At 43.7% G+C, this 16047-nt stretch overlaps 1 protein-coding gene across 2 annotated transcripts in view; it reads left to right on the top strand.

Moving 5' to 3' along the window:
• MGLL (monoglyceride lipase) overlaps positions 1-16047 on the top strand; it is a 60431-nt gene that overhangs the window by 7233 nt on the left and 37151 nt on the right. For both annotated transcript variants that reach the window (XM_065642618.1, XM_065642619.1), the window contains exon 3: positions 14668-14774. In XM_065642618.1, the coding sequence (XP_065498690.1) occupies positions 14668-14774 (107 nt within the window). The remainder of the gene's footprint in view (positions 1-14667; positions 14775-16047) is intronic.

Raw genomic sequence — 16047 nt, 5'->3', positions numbered from 1 at the left:
TTTCTTCAGCTCATCAGACTGGAAGCACTCTAAACCAGTTGTTTGTTGACAGGGATGCAATAGTTGAAGCAGACAAACTCATCAACCTTCTCCGTGTTCCAGGTTCGCTTCATGAGCACCAGAAGTGTGTAGCTTTAGACAAAATAATAAAACCAGCTGCACACAGTTCCTTGCCTCAATTTCTTCACTCTTGGACATCTGTTGGGAACACACAGCAGCTCTTTTAGGTCACCATGAATAGATGTACAACAAGAGTTGGCCAGTAGAGTTGGACTGACTAGAGGAGGGTGTTTTTTCTAGATGCCTCTTGCAGAGGACCTGGCCTGTGTTTCCTTGCAAGTTCCCTTCAAGCTGCTGTGGCTTTGTGCTTTTCAGAGCCAGGGTGAACATCTGAGCTCTTTGTTCTTCTAGGAAATCACATTGTTCCAAGAGCTGTCCCTGCAGACACATTTGGCTGAGCTGCCTTCCCTGGGTTCAGGCGTGCCATTGTCCTGAGGTGCTTCCACTTGAATGGAAGCCATCAGTGTTTAAACAACCTTCTATTGTCTCTTAGTCAAGAGATGTGACATAAGCCTGATAGCAAATGGCTGATTCTCCAAAGTATCCAAGGAAATAGTATTGCAACCTGCCCCTGAGATTCCTTAGGATATGCTTAGGAAGAGCCCTTACCTCATCCCACTCCAGTTCTATCCTTAATGATACCCACACGTCCCTGCCCTGACTCCACCAGTACATTTGGACACTGTACCAGTATGGCTTATTATCCTCTATAAGAAGGAAATTATGGAATCATAGAACGTCCCAAGTTGGAAGGGACCCACAAGGATCATCGAGTCTAACTCCAAATTAGCAGCACCAGGGTAAAGTTTTTCAACATCATTAAAACTATATCTGTCTTAGAGTTTCTTCTTGAAGACCAATAAAATGTCACTTACGTTAACTGGAAGAGAAACACTGGTACAACAATCCCAAATACAAACACTGGTACAACAATCCCAAATACCAACCCTGGGCTAGTCCCAACCATAAGCATCTTCTGAAGCAACCAGCCCTTTGGTTAGTCACAGGGTGGTGTCAGGAAGGTGCTAACGGGCACCCCGACGGGCTGTCCACAACCAGCTACAGGCAGGAGAACAGCGGGGTCCTGGAGCATGCTCCACTTGGCAATGTGTTTCGTTTCTTCTAGACAGACACAGTGACCACAGGGATTCATTATTTTTGCAGTAGCAGCCATGTAGCCGTTTTCAATGTCCCAAAACCATGAGTAACACCAAATTTCATGAGTACTTCCACTGGAAGGAGACTCCCCTTCTGCATGACGGACACTTGCTCTTCAGCCACGAGCTATCTTCATTTCTGCTTGACAGGTGTGCACTCAATGTTGGGAGCCTCTGAATCCCCCCATACTCAGCGATGACAAAAGCAGCTTGCTAGACCTAGAAAATTTAGTGTTGGAAAAACAATAAAGTCAATGAGGAGCAGAGAACAGGCAAAAAGTATGGTCAAGACAGTCATTAGGCAGTCAATGACTGGTGACTTACAGAATTGGACTCTTAATTTCTCTCTGCATTTCATTTCCTCATCGAAAATTGGGTGTGATCATCCAGGCAAGTGATATGAATCTCTTATATTGGTGATTGCAGTGGGGTCTGGAGTCCCTAGCTGAAAGTTGCCAGAGAAATTAAGTTATTCCTTGAGGTTTTGGTGGTTGAAGAGTGCTTGATGTTTGAAGAGAGATTTAAAAAAAAAAAAATCTACAAAATGATGCATTAGTTGTTCTCTGCTGTTCAACTACAATTGTCTCAGCAGCAATCTGTTAGAAGAAAGGAGAGAGGAAAATAAAAAAAGGAAGCAAAATATTGACAACTGGGATAGAGCCAAACATTCAGCAGTAATAGCGTAGTAATAATTTCTTCCAGTATTGAGTAGAGATGGGTAAGGAGAAAATGTACAAACTACTGTAGAGTTGGTAGACAAGAAAGATGACTGATCTTTTTCAGCCATCAGTCTGGCCTATGATAAAAAGAGCTCTGTATGTTTTCTTTCTTCCTCGACCAAGCTTGAAACTTTCAGGGTGATGGAATAACTCTTAAATCTTTGGCCTTTTTTTTTAGAGCAGAAAGTTGGTTTAATTTGCTGTAGGTGTCAGTAGGTTAGCTAGTTCACCAGCTGGCAAAGTGAGCTTCTTTTTATAACTTTTCAACATATTTTTAACTTTTATTTTTCAAAACTATGTCAGTGAGGTTTCAAATTCAGCTGTGAAATTCCAGAAATCTGCAGTGACTTAATTTGCTGGGCTAAAGGCATAAGGAGTCATGGGGAAGCAGCAAGTAATTAAATTGCTGTAGAGATAACATCTCACTGACTTAATGGTTAAGCTTTTTCTTCATATTTTCAATTGTGTGTGAAAGCTAGTCTACAATATTTGGAGTACTAAAAATCATATTCTGAGCAGCATTGATCATCTCATTTTATTAAAAAGATATTTGAGTGATCAGCATTCAGCCATCCTCTGGTCCTCCACAAATGATTTTAGCGAGAAGCACCAAGTATCTCAACCTAGGTTGTCCTGAAGATGCACAGATCATTTAACTGACATTATTAAGCTGCCTGCAAGTACGTTAGGACAGAAAGCTTTTTAAAAATTGACTTTTTCTTTCCAAGTTCACGGTGGCCCCGTGCATGTAGCACAGGGGACCCACAGTGACGTTTTGACTCCGCCGTTAAACTCCTGCTGGTCACTGTGTGGTCAGGTTTTGCCTCACGCTGTGTGTCCGTCCTCACCTCTGGCATCTTGTTTTCCCAAGGACAAACCTTTTTACCTCTTGTTCTTCTGTTTCCATGGCAGTAGGAAGGAGGGTTGGTCCTTGCTTGGGTTGGGGTGATGGATCAGAGAACCTCTTGTCGCCCCATTCGCCTCTGCGTTCTGTGACTCTACAACAAGCCTTGTTGCACCCTTTGTAAAGCATTTTGTGAATGAGGAGCATTGTACAAAAGCCAGCTGTTATTATTTATGCTGTTTATTTACTGGTCACATTTCTCCAAGCTGGGGAATGGGGGCGGGGGGGGAAATTATCAATCTGCAGATTCACTTTGTTTATATTTAATTTCACTTTCAGTGTTTGGGGAATGTTGATTTGTTAAACGCTACCCTTTCCTCTAAATACCCTAGATTTACACAGTTGGTGGAATTATTGTCTCATTCTTACACATAGGTATACATTTCTCTTTTGAAGCATCATTGAAGGGGTCTGACCAAAGGTGCGCTTCCTGGTGTGCACGTTTTCCTGTTGCTTTAGGAGAGATGCTCAGATCCCTCAGCACAGCTAAACGTAGCATCAAAGCCTGTTTCCACTTTGCCAAGCCCAGAGCATTTCCAGCCGTGTCCCCACTCCACAGGCAGCTGCCAAACCTTCTCCTGCCCCATCCCGCAGCTCCAGAACTGGGGTGTCTCCTCCTCCCCGTGTCCTGCCCAGCACACGCGATGGTTCCATCCTCACACGGGAGCCCCGTGTCTCCGATGCCGTGAGCGGCCCCGGCGTTGTGCTGTGGCAATAAAGCTGATGAAGCTCTTTCCCTTCCCGTTCCTGGCTATGACAGATGCATCCCTCGCATGTGATCCAAGAAATGGTGTCTTGTAAGTTGGCAGAAGAGAAACTCAGGAGGGAAGACGAAACATCTTTGCTGCAAGCTCACACGTCAGCTCTGACTCTTTCTTTGCTGGCAGTTTTAGGAGTCGGAGCTGGCCTGGTGGTGGGGGGGTTAATAATTGTGGTATTGAAAGTGTTTGCTCTTGATATTGCTGAGGCTTTTTAAAAATGGTCAGAAATATGTGGTATTTCTCAGTTGCTGGTGAAGCACTCCACAGAAAACACAGCGTTCCTGCAGCAGAATAACAGCTTGTGGTTTGAATAAATGTTGTTATTTCTGCTCTGCCGTAGGTGTACATGTATGTTTTGGTTCAGTGACTGCCAGATACTGTAAAGGAGTATTGATTTCCTTTTCTATTTTAAGCTTTTCTGCAGAAAAGGCATCCCACATGCCTTCAGCTTTCTTTGCCTCTACCTAAAGTGACTGCAGCCAAGCATTTATCTAATTAAATACTCTATTTTATTGTTACCACTCATCCCTATTTTAGTAGTTGCACCCCAAGTTGGTCAGGTCCCCATTCACCTTCTGGAGTTTAAAGCTTTTATATCTAGCCCTTTCGGAGAGCAATCCAACAAGACAGTGTTGAAAACTCATGGCAAGTGGTTCCTCATTTACATTGGCGCGGCAGTTCTGACTGCCATAGATGAAGCTGCCTCGGTGCTGGAAATGAAAGAGCATTTTAGGAAACAAGCTCACCATAGCCAGAGTCTTTGGACAGCCAGATCAGCTCAGTGCGACCAAGAAATAACACAGACCTGGATTTGGCAACCCTAGGCAGAAGGCTCCATCCGTTTGTTAACTATTAAATCATCTGAGGGTAAACCATTGCACCTCAGCCACGGTCCAAATTTACTTTGGTTCAAAACCTGAATAAACATTTCAGCCTTTAAAGCAGATGTTGCAGCAATTGCTGTCTTAGCAGGATTCCTGCGTCTCACGTTTAACTGCTTACATTCAACTTTCTCTTCTACTTCAGGTCTACAGCAAACATGGAATAGTAAATTAATTGGAACATGCTCAAAGCCTTGGCAAGTGCTTTGCCTGTGACATTACTGATTTCCCAGAGGAATAGCTGCTGATATTGGTTTTGACAGAGCCTGTAAAGCCTCTCGCTGCAAAGATTCCTCTCATAGCTGGGCAGGGCTGAAGTGCAGCTCTGGATGTGCCGAGATAGGATTATGCATTGGAAATTAATGTGCTTAATCTCAAAGTATGTTAAAATATACATGAGTGCTTTATGATTAAGAAATCACTCCTTGAGTTTCTGTCTCTGAGTTTATGGGATAATTCCACCCCGGCTTTTGGGGGGGGAAAAAAAATAAAAAAAAAAAAAATCACACAGAAAAAGACTGGCTAGTTGGAGACTCATTATCTGTGACATCTGAACTTCTTATGAGTTTGTCAGTTTGTTAAAGATAACCAGTTAAGATATTTAACAACAGAGAGGACTACAGACAAAACTGGATCAGAAAGGTAAAAGTGATGGGTAATGGACTCAATGCAAGAAGTAATGCAGAGTTCCACGTTATGGGTGGAATTGCCTGGTTACAAACAATACTATCAAGTCTAAATATTTCAGGGAACTGAAGTGTTACATTTTGCTTTAAACAATCGCCATACAACTAGGAATTGCACAGTCAGTGCTTTATGAAAAAGTAATAATACCATGCTATCTCAAGTTCACAGAACAGGTGAAGTGTCATCCCCGTACTTGCTCCTTCTTTCTTCACAGCTCTCTTCCTTCTTCACAGCTCTCTTCCAAGCTAGTGAAGATTTGCTCACATAAGCCCAAAATGCCTGATCAAAGTATTTCAGTTGTGCCGTTTTCGTTGCAAGGAATGGCTTGGAAATGCTCTGACCCCCTCATGCCAGGTGTCTACTTTTCAGCTTCTTCCCTGCACATGTGCCAGGGTGATGAGCTGAATTCTTCTTTTAATAACTTTTTCAATATTGCTTGTCGTGAGTGGTCAGTACCATCCACTCCCTGAAATAACAGCTTGAAACTGGAAGTGATGAGAGCCATGGCTAGCGTCTAAAATATGCACAAACTGTTTTTAAGAACCATTGATCTTGTGGGGAGACTGACCATGAAGAACCGCTGGTGAGCCCAGCCTCAGAGAGCTGGTCATGTCCAGCACCTGCATGAAAAATACCTTGCAAAAAAAGTGAAGTTGGAAAAAAAAGTCTGCAAACTTGTCTTAGAGGACTTTAGGAAACACTGCTTAACATTTAGGGGCTGTGTCCTCTGTAGCACTTTAAGATTTGTCTCAAAACTATAAGCATTTCTTAGCAAACATTTGAAAATAGCCAAGCAAGCAAGCACATTGCTATGGACTTAAAAGTCACCAAGTACTTGCGTGGACCTAATCAGAGCGATGGTTTTACTAATTCAGCTCATTTCCATAATTTGAAACCTACAGAGGCTCACCTAGAATTCCTCACCCCAATACAGGGATACTGTTGTCTCGTTTGATCTTCCACACCATGCAGAAAAGTGACATTAAATGGTCAAAATTGGAGGGAGCATTATTACATGGCATGAGCTGACCCCTTAATCAAGCACACCTTGTGCCTTTCTAGGAAGCCTGCTGGGTCTTTTAGGCTTGATTTGGGTTTGTCAAGCTGTGAGTTTATAGCAGCAGCAGCGACTTGTCACTGGAACAGGTCCCAGTGCTCTGAATATGCTGAGACTGCACGTGAACTCAATAAGAACGAACTGGTTTTGCACAGCTACTTTGAAATATATATATATATATAAAACCCTTATTTGTTTGGTGGACAGGTTTAGTCCTGAATTAGTGAGTAGTGCTGAGTTTAAGTGATAGTGACTGCAGTAGAAAGCTGCTCGCCCTTTAATTGCAGCTTTCTCCTGCTTTGAAAGGCCAGTCCATCTAATTACACGAGACTTTATTTTCCAAGGCTTTGACTCACCAGGCAGTGCCTGCATTTTGGCTTCAAGAAGAAACTGCTGCACCACTGGCTAAACAGTAGGGGTTTTTTTTTCCCCTTTGGAAATTGCTAGAGGTTCGGTGCCTGTCTGTGAAAGAGGAGGGGGAGCTCTGCAAAAACTGTTCTCGCTCTCACTCTCTTTGTTGGTTTTCCATTGAGAATCATTGTCCTGCAGTCTTCCATCTGTGGTGGCTTTGCTTCCAAGTGAAAATTAATTTTTAATAAAATTAACAAGAAACATCTTATTTTTCCTGATTTCCAAGGGGATCTATGCCAGAAATTCTTTTGCTTCTTTGGATATCCTTCCTCCACAACTTGAAGCTAATCTAAAAACTTTGGGTGCGATTTCAAATCAACTTGAATTTGGCAGCTGATGTCTTCTATTTAAATAACGCTTCGCACGGTTTTCTTACAAAGACACTGACTGTTTTGTGCATTCATCCCTGTAGCTCCCCTTGGGAGATGTGACCTCCCTTTTATCTCTCCTGTGGCTCTTGTACCAAGGAGGGGCTGAAGCAGCGCAAAGTGCAGAACTGGGATGGCCCATCCCAGCCTTGCTCCCAGTCAGTGCCCCCAGGTCATCCCTTCCCTCAGTCCTGTGCACGTCAGCAGCGCCCACACCTTGTCTCTTTGGAAACAGAAGTCGCAATTCTTTTTTAAAGGATTCCTGTGCTCTGTAGAAGGGCGGCGGCGGGAAAGTGCAGCTCCAAACCTGGAGCTGCGTCTCCAGAGTCCTTGTCTGCCTTGCAGAGTCAGAGCAGCACATCTGGGAGTCCATTCTGCCGAGGAAAATCCCATCCCTGATACCGAAGTGGAGGAATGCCTCCCCAGGGCAAAGTCCATGTAACCCTAGAATCCCTCTCTCTCCGGTTTTATCCAAGAAAGGGATGGGAAGATCCATACCATGAATTTTAAGCTACGCGATGCACATTTCACCTCTGATCTCAGCCTCCTGTCCCCTGAAATATTACTTCAAAGCTTCCTTGGAACAAAATGCAGCTGGTCTCAAATGTTAACGTTGCAGAGATTTGTCTAGAGCTGAGCAGTTGCCAGGTTCCAATAATTCCTTCCCTCCACCCCCACCTGAAGTTTCCTTCCTCTCTTTTCCCTGTATTAGACCACGCATGAGTTATTCTCGGTGAGGGCTTGCTTTTCGAAGAGCTACAATAAATCAGCGTAAGCTGTTTCTCCACATTGTTTTGTGCTGGCTCTAGCTAGACCCCGTTGAGCCTTTTGTTTTGAAATATATCTGTACTACCCAGTTCTGTCTCTGCTCCGTTGATTTATGGTGTCTACGCTTTCTGGTGTTGTTGAATAACCCACCCATGTTCCTCCTCCTGAAGGTCATGGCAGTTGTCAAATGTCCTCCTAACTCTATCCTGATGAGGGATTGTTGTGATTTTGAGATGCGTGATGAGACCAGGCTTGCAGACATGTTGCAAGAGGGTTGCTCATGGAAGCCAGCGCAGATTTTAAGACTGAATCCTAAGTCTCTATTGTATTAGACAGTAGGATGCTGCCCCAATGAGTAGCAACCCCTTTGGGCAGGTTTGACTAGGAACTTCCAAGCCTGCGTAAATGGGGGAAGAAAGTAGGAAGCAGAGTTTGCTGGAGAGGTTTATATTTTAATTGCCAGTTTAGGATCTGGACAGGAATTAAGCTATTGATTCTACTAGACTAGACCAAACCACAACAAACACAAATGTGCAGAATCCTGAAGCCCCATAAGCCCCATAAAAATCAAGCAGAAATTACGTAATGTGAGCATAGTGCACGGTTCTTTGCATATTCTGTGGTGCTCAAAGGTTTCCAGAGCTCTGTCAAATATCCACTCTGGTGCTACGTGGTCTGTGATATTAAGAGAAGATTGATAGACTCGACTCCAGGCTGTTCCTACCCTGACTTGCTTTTTCTCCTGAGTTGGGAAAAGTAGCTGTAGAACTGCTAGTTTAACATAGCATTTTTGAGCTTCAAAGAGCTGAAAGGGGTGGCTGCCCAGGTTACAGACCTACTTGGCAAAGCCGTGGGCCACTAGAGCAGAGGCTAAGAACGCGTTTCTCAGAAAAAACTGAGCACGAGAGCAAGCAAAGCTCCTTGAAACGTGGCTTGGCATTGGGAGCAAAGTCATTGCCTCTTGTGCCTTCAGAGGGACATAACTGCGTGTTTCCATGGACAGAAGGACGGCGTGAAGGGGCACACCTGACTCCACCATAAATTCTCCTGTCTAACCGGAGTCACCAGGCTGAACTCTTGGACAACTGCGTAGGTCACGAGCACGCACAACATGAGAGAAATTGCCCTATCTATTTGTAATCCCTGCCCACAGCCCAAGTTTTCTCACGGTTGCTTTCGGACACAAATCACCTCAGAGGAGAGGAAAAAAAAAAGGGGGGGGCAAAAGCTGACTCAAAATCAGATACAGCGACATCCCTCTTCAAACTTGAGTTCTTATATCCAAAGCAAGAGGCTCAAGAGCCCTCCAGAGAAAATGCTGCCTATGTCTGGCTGTTTTTCATTACATTTTCTTGGAACTGATTACCTGGATTTTTTTTTTTTTTTTTAAAGGTAATCTTTAATCAAATACCAAGGGTAGAAAACGGGAATGACAGTTAAAGCTTCACAAAGCTACAAGCTGCTTAGTGCATGGTCTTATTATATAAAAGATTGCTAATCTTCATAATCAGCAAGGACCACTAACCCAGCTAACACAAGAATGCATACCTTTAGTTGATTTTTCCATTATAATATACTTTGGAAGCAAAATATACACACATGACATTACATTTTTACCAAGTTTAAAAGGTCTGTGAGCAACTATCCAGTTGCTTGTCCAAAAATGCCACCAGTGAAATGTTTTTGATAAATAAAGGTTAATTGTTCACTGTGGTTCTAAGACTCTGGCTGATGCCAGCTACAAAGGAACCAAGAAATCACCTCAAACACCACAACGAGATTTAATACTTAATTTCAGTAAGCCAGTCATTTTTCTGGCAGCCCAACGAACTCTGAGCCTTCCTGTCAGTTTGCTTTAAAAAAAAAAAAAAATCATCACTTTAGGAATTTAGTGTCAAGTATTCAAAACTGCTCAAGTCAGATGTTCTTTGTTAGAGTTGATCTGTTTCTGGTAACAACATACATAATACCAAATGAAAAGCATAGTTGCCTTACGTAGAACAACATGGTACTAGCGCCAGTTGTAGGGGCTTGATTCAGGAAATCACGTCTGTGTGTCATTAAATCAGTCCACATTCAAGGCAGCACTTATAAATCCTTTTTTAAATTTTATCTTGTACTTCTTAAGTCCTACTGACTTTCATGAGGTAAGGAAAGTTTCCCGAGGTTAAACAAGTACTTAAATATTGTTCTGAAGAGGAGCGCTTTTGAATGGGGTGGAAAAGATTGCATTTTTCCTATACGCAGTCATAGGAAGCTTGTCTTCAGTTCTTTGGTCTAGTCCCCGTGTTTTGGGTTGTTTTCTGGCAATAAAAGAGCATGCACGGGGTCCTGCAGAAGTGCCTCTGTCCCCAGAGGACACAGCATGTTAAAATCACACCATCCCACCCACAACCTTCCTCATCTAGTTCCATTTCAACATTATTTTTGTTGAAAATAAAGCAAGAACGTTGGCCTTATGCTTAGCAGGACCCAAATCCTAAATTGTGTTTCTGGCCTACAAGATTTCATAGCACAGCAGCTTCCTGAGTGTTATTTCAAGGCACATTTCTTCTAATGACAGAACCCTGATTTAAAAAGGCTCTTGCACATGTGCGTAAGCCTGTCGCTGCAGTTTATTTTCCCTGCAATTCTTCTCTTGCAATTGATTGTGGAATTGCATCTCTAAACAATTGCACTGGTATGGCAGAGGTGGGAACACGTGCCCAGCAATAAAGTGAGAACCTTTAAAACTGGTTCTGCTCTTGCACCTAAACCTCGGTTCCTGCCCTGCAAAGCTGCTCTCCACACAAGAAGTGAAATATCAGAGGACGTGAAGTTACAGTGAGAAACACTGAAGGGTTGCAAACAGCTAAAGCTTAGATCAGCTGGTGAGCCCTCCAAGAGGCAGGACAGAAAGACAATGCGTCCACATGGGTTTGTTCACACCAACTTTGCATTGCAGCCTGGCCTCTGCCACTCCCGACCTCCCTGATTCAGGAAAAGAGGTTTGCACATACCTGTACCAACTGCGTGGGTGGCATCACCGTGTATTTCTTATTTCGCAACACGGGAGGGACTAACACCAGCCACAGGCAACCAGCAGAGATGTGGGAGCAGGGGGTGGTCACTGGTATTTACCATCACCTCCTAACGGGAGATAAGTAAAAACAGCTGGTAGTTGATTTGAGCAGTAAAGGCGAATACCATCCTGCCCTCTTGTTTTAATGAGTGACTGCCTCTGCTTGCCCAGCTGTGCAGTTCTAGGAGGCAGAAACCTGCCGCAGGGAGGGAGGAGGTGGCTGGGAAGGCTGTGGGAAGGGCAGGGATCTGTGCAAACCGGCTGCTGCTCTGCAAACAGCAGTCAATAAGCTGGTTTCCTTTAATAGCCCTAGTTGTTGTTGCACTAGTTAGGTCAGAGCAAGCATGTGGATGCTTAACTCCTGCTGCAGCTCCCACCTTGGCTTTGCGTGCAGACACGCCCACGAGCGTGGGGAAATGGTGCTGTTGTGTGATTAGGTGCTTGCTTGCGCAGATGCCCAAGCAGCGCTATTTCTAGGTGTTCAGTAATTACAGTTCCACCAGCCAAAGCATCTAAAGATCCATCAGGTTTCCTTGCCGGTGGTTAGAGAGACGGGAGCTCGCGTGGGTTCAGGCGCAGGTCAGTCCCCACCAGATTTGCAGGTTGTGCACAGTGTTTTCTACCTGACGTGTACCAGTTCCAAACGATGTCAACTGCAAGAGCTGGAGAAGAAATTTCTTCCCAGGATCAATTTGATATGTGGCCAATACACAAACCTTGTTTAAACCAAATTGCCATTGAGGCAGTGCACAGAGGCACTGCAGTCCTGCAAAACCTTAAAGCCTGAAGGGTTTCTGTGTTAATTTTAAATGACTTTGTTGAAAGCAGTCTGTGATATTCTGTTATTCCAGCCATTGTGGTAGGAAAGAGCAGGCTGCGATTTGGGAGCAGGGGTGTCTGCAAAAATGTTTACATACAGTAAAGAACTGCTGTCAGTCAATCTAATCACTCGTATTTTCATGCCAGCTCGCTAGTGAAAATATGTTGAACCACGTATTTGTTACACAGCCTTCAGGTATTATTTGCCAAATCTAAACTTGTTTTTTAACAGAAAATGGGAGATTAGGTGAAAGAGCCACATCTTCCAGTCCTTGCTCAGATGATATTCATACTCATTTTAATTTTACAGGTTGTTGTGTTTAATGTATGGCCCCAGTGCTTAGACCTGAAAACTAGAGCTAAAGAGCTGTGGAGACCTGACCTAGTTTTCAGCCAGTAAAGCCACTCTCACTTTTTATTCAGCAACAAAATGAGCTACTTCTCTTTCGACATAACAATTTGGAAATTTTACTCCTTGTTTACGACTATTGATATGACAAAACTTTCAAAAGTATCTAAGTCTTCTCGACAGCTACTGCCATTATGGCTCTTAAGGCACAGTCTCAGGCATTTTATTCAGTATTTTGCAGACAAATAATAACTCAGGTCTCTTCCCCGTGGTGTCCAAAGGCTCCGTTCTGCAGTCGTTGTGCGAGATGAGCGGCGAGGTTGCAGGAACACCTTGCCTCTCTGAAGGATTGAGGGGTTTTTTTGTTTTCTCACTGATTTCACAGAAGATGAGGGGGCTGAGCATACAGCAGGATGCTGTCAGGCAAAGTCATGGTGCTGCATCAGTGTGAATGAAAGCAAAATTAGGGCTTTGCTGCCAGGGGGGATGAAATAACAGCAAGAATTTCCTGGCAGAGATCTCTTTGCCAGCTTCCTATTAGGTTTCATTCACTTGATGCATTTCAGTGCATATATTCAAATATTTCTCTGAGAAATTAAAGGAGGGGAGATTCAGGCCAGACACGAGGAAGAAATTGTTGCCCCTGAGGGTGATGAGAGCCTGTCCCAGGTTGGCCAGAGAGGTGGTGGCTGAACCATCCCTGGAGACATCCCAGGCCAGGCTGGACGGGGCTCTGAGCAACCTGAGCTGGTGCAGATGTCCCTGCTCATGGCAGGGGGGCACTGGGGAGCTGGGGAGGGCCCTGCAACACAAACTGTTCTGTGATTCTGTGATTCTATGACCAGGGCTGAGGTACCAGACCATTATGTGTAGGTAGAGGCAGAAGCATTTGGATGGTGCCTGCAGTTTTTACGAGCGTGTACAGAACCACGTCTGGCTATTCCAGCACTGGCCGCAGTGTCTCTGCTGGGCTGCCTGTCTCTGGGAGAAGTGGGACATGTAAAGCCGTGACGCCTCTGCTGCAGACAGTTAATATTCTCCCCCGTGGACCGAGCAGTCTCTCCCTTTCTTCAGTATTTGGAACTATGATAGACCCTGCACTCTGAAAATCAGACTGTCTGGCAAGTGCATTGATAACTTGGCAAGTGCATTGATAACTTGACAAGTCTATTGACAGGGAAAGATGACAAAGGAAGAACTGACTGCTCCACACTCATCATTTTGAAACCGTCAGGGATAGTAAAGAACATTTGTAAAGCTCAGCAAGTTGAATATGCTACATGACCTAACCTCAGCCTTGCTAATTACTATTAGACAGTTACCAGAGCATCTTTGCATTGCTGCTGTTGTGTTTGCTGCATGCTCTGTAAAATCCTTCTGGTTTTGATGGATGCTCTTTCAAGTTGTCTAGCATGAGCAAATCCTTTGAAGCAGGTGCTAATCAACGAGCTAGAGCAGGAGTTTCTACAGCATCCAACATCTTTTTTAAGTTTAAATATATTAAGATCAAAACCATTTATTGCGGTGAATACATTTTCTAAAAATGTATTCAAAACCTCCATCAAAATAAAGTTGAGGAATTCACTAGCTGTAAACTCCTGTCATTATTTTATGTTGTCAGTTCATTTAATATTTCACTTAATATACTGAAAATGTCTAACTTGTAGCCTTCAAACTGTTTTGTGGTTGCTGATGTTGCAATGACAGATGGTACTTTTGAAGGAACAAGTTATGTTTGTGTTGCTAAAGCTGGATTTTAAATAGTCACCTGTTGAATTCAGCAAAAAATCTGTAATTTCATTGCAACTTCTGATATAGTTCTACACTAATTCTATGCAAACTTTGCCCAGTAAAAACACTGGGAAGGTTCATTCAACTTCAGCCACTCTCATGTGTTGCCATTCCAGTAAAAGTAAAACGTCACTGGTAAAACTGGAATCTTTGAAGGTAAATGCTTGCATGTCTTTCAAAAAGAAGTGTCTATTAGACTGATGGTTTTATGATCCCTGCCTGTAGTCGTGCGGTGGCTATGTAAGAGTCACCTTAACCACCAATGTGAAGCAATGTGGGAGCAGAAACTGGAATGATAAAATTGCCAGCATTGAGAAGAAAAGATAAAATTCCAAACTCCAACCAAAGTTCTGGACTTTACTTGAGACCCATCCTTTAGCTGAAGTTTCATCTCTAGGAGTGCTCTGTGGCACCAGACAATGTTGCAAGGTATAAAGTTAAGGACAATATTTGGAGAAATACCAGTCCCAAATGAAATCAATGGCAACACTTCCACAGTAGGAGCAGCGCAGGTGCCTCAAGTGCAAGACAGAGTTCTCCAGCCTGGGGATTGATGCTGATGCCCATCTGCATCTTCGACTTGCAGCAGGCCATGGTGGCAGACACATGGGAAAGAGCGGTGACTGTCCCATGGGCGGCTGCATCCGTCTGGTCTGTCCTACTACCACCTAGTGAAGACCAGGTTGATGGTACGTCAAGGCGGCCATTGGTTCTCCTCTGTCAAAACCCACCTCAGCCATTAGATACCTGCCTTGTATTTGCTAACGTCTGAAATGCTGATGCTAAATTGAATATGCTGCTTTTCACTTGTAGCTCTGAAGCCTTTGTGGGTTGATTAGCAAGTTAATGATTTATACCTTAATGCTCCATTTAGGGCCCTCGTGTTTATCGCTCATGGCGCTGGGGAACACTGCGGCCGCTACGATGACTTGGCCCAGAGGCTCACGGGACTTAACTTGTTTGTCTTTGCCCATGACCATGGTGAGTAGTCTAAAACAGTGCTTGATTTACAGCAGCTCAGGACTTTACTGAAGCAAATGCCATTAAAGCTACTCAGCGGTGAGAGAAGAGTCAATAAAATATTTACACCTCGGCATAAATGAGAAAGAGATGAAATGGTGCTTATTGGATCTGTAAAAAGCTATCTCTGTTCCTCCAGTTTTCCTCAGCGTTGTCACTGATCTTACTGCTGGTGCTATTTTAACGTCTGTCTAAGGGATTACTTCTCTTTTCACCTATCTCTTGGCTGAAGCTGAGACTCAAACCCACCCCCAGATCTCCTCAAAGACAGGACTGTTTAATTTGAGCTTGAAGATCCCAAGTGCAGCAGAAGTTAGAGCATGTGAGGCATTGCACCATTTAGTCTGTGAGAGGAAAGGCAAAACCTGACTGAATCCCGCTGACCAAGCCTTCCCCTTGCATTTGCTCTCCTGCAAAAATTAACCCTATATTTTCCCCGAAAAAGAGAATACCTAGTCCTCTGGACAGCTTGCAAGGAAAATAAATAAAACCCATGTGATTTTTCTGGAAAACCGATCACATGCCATATTCAGGGGTGGCTTTACAAAGACGGTTGACCGTGCAGAAATATCATTGCTGACCACATCGGTCTCTTTCTCCCTTTATATCTCACAATATTTCTAAGTGTCGATTCATTCATTTCGATATATTCCCTCTAAGTTGGACGCAGGCTAGCAGGAGCGTGCAGTAATCCCAGTAGAAAAGTGTCTTTGTTCCTTTTTGTTTATCTGTATGGCATAAAGTTCATGAGAAAGGTGATGGAACAGGCCGCATGCTGTCCGCTCTGCAGCTGCTGGTGGTAGATTACAGACGATATTAATATATACCAGAAGTTACTGAACTCTGGGACACATGAGCAGTTTGTTCAGAGTCACCGCGGCCTACGGGAGACGGCGCTTGCTCGCTGTGCGTGCTTATCATCGTGCCTTAGTTCCTCATTCACTTAAAACGCGATAAAGATTTTAAGAAGTAGGAGTTAAAATAACAACATTTGAAATAACAAGCCTCAAAGAAATGATAAAACATTGTATTTATCGCATGGATTTGGTACGGGGAATGCGTCTTCTGTTGATGGAGAACGGCCTTTGGGGTGAAGGTTCCTGTCAGGCGTGTTTTGTGTTGTATAATGAGAGAGTTATTTGCTCTCTTTTTCCTTGAGTATCTTTTTGACTAGAGAAGCATTAATATTTTTGGGGGTTTTTTGTTTGGTTTTGTTGTTGATGTTGTTGTTGTT

Source organism: Caloenas nicobarica, chromosome 11 (genome assembly GCF_036013445.1).
Source record: "Caloenas nicobarica isolate bCalNic1 chromosome 11, bCalNic1.hap1, whole genome shotgun sequence".
In the NCBI taxonomy this organism is placed as follows: domain Eukaryota; kingdom Metazoa; phylum Chordata; class Aves; order Columbiformes; family Columbidae; genus Caloenas; species Caloenas nicobarica.
The sequence above is the reverse complement of the archived record's forward strand: the minus strand, read 5'-3'. Positions and strand labels throughout refer to the sequence as shown.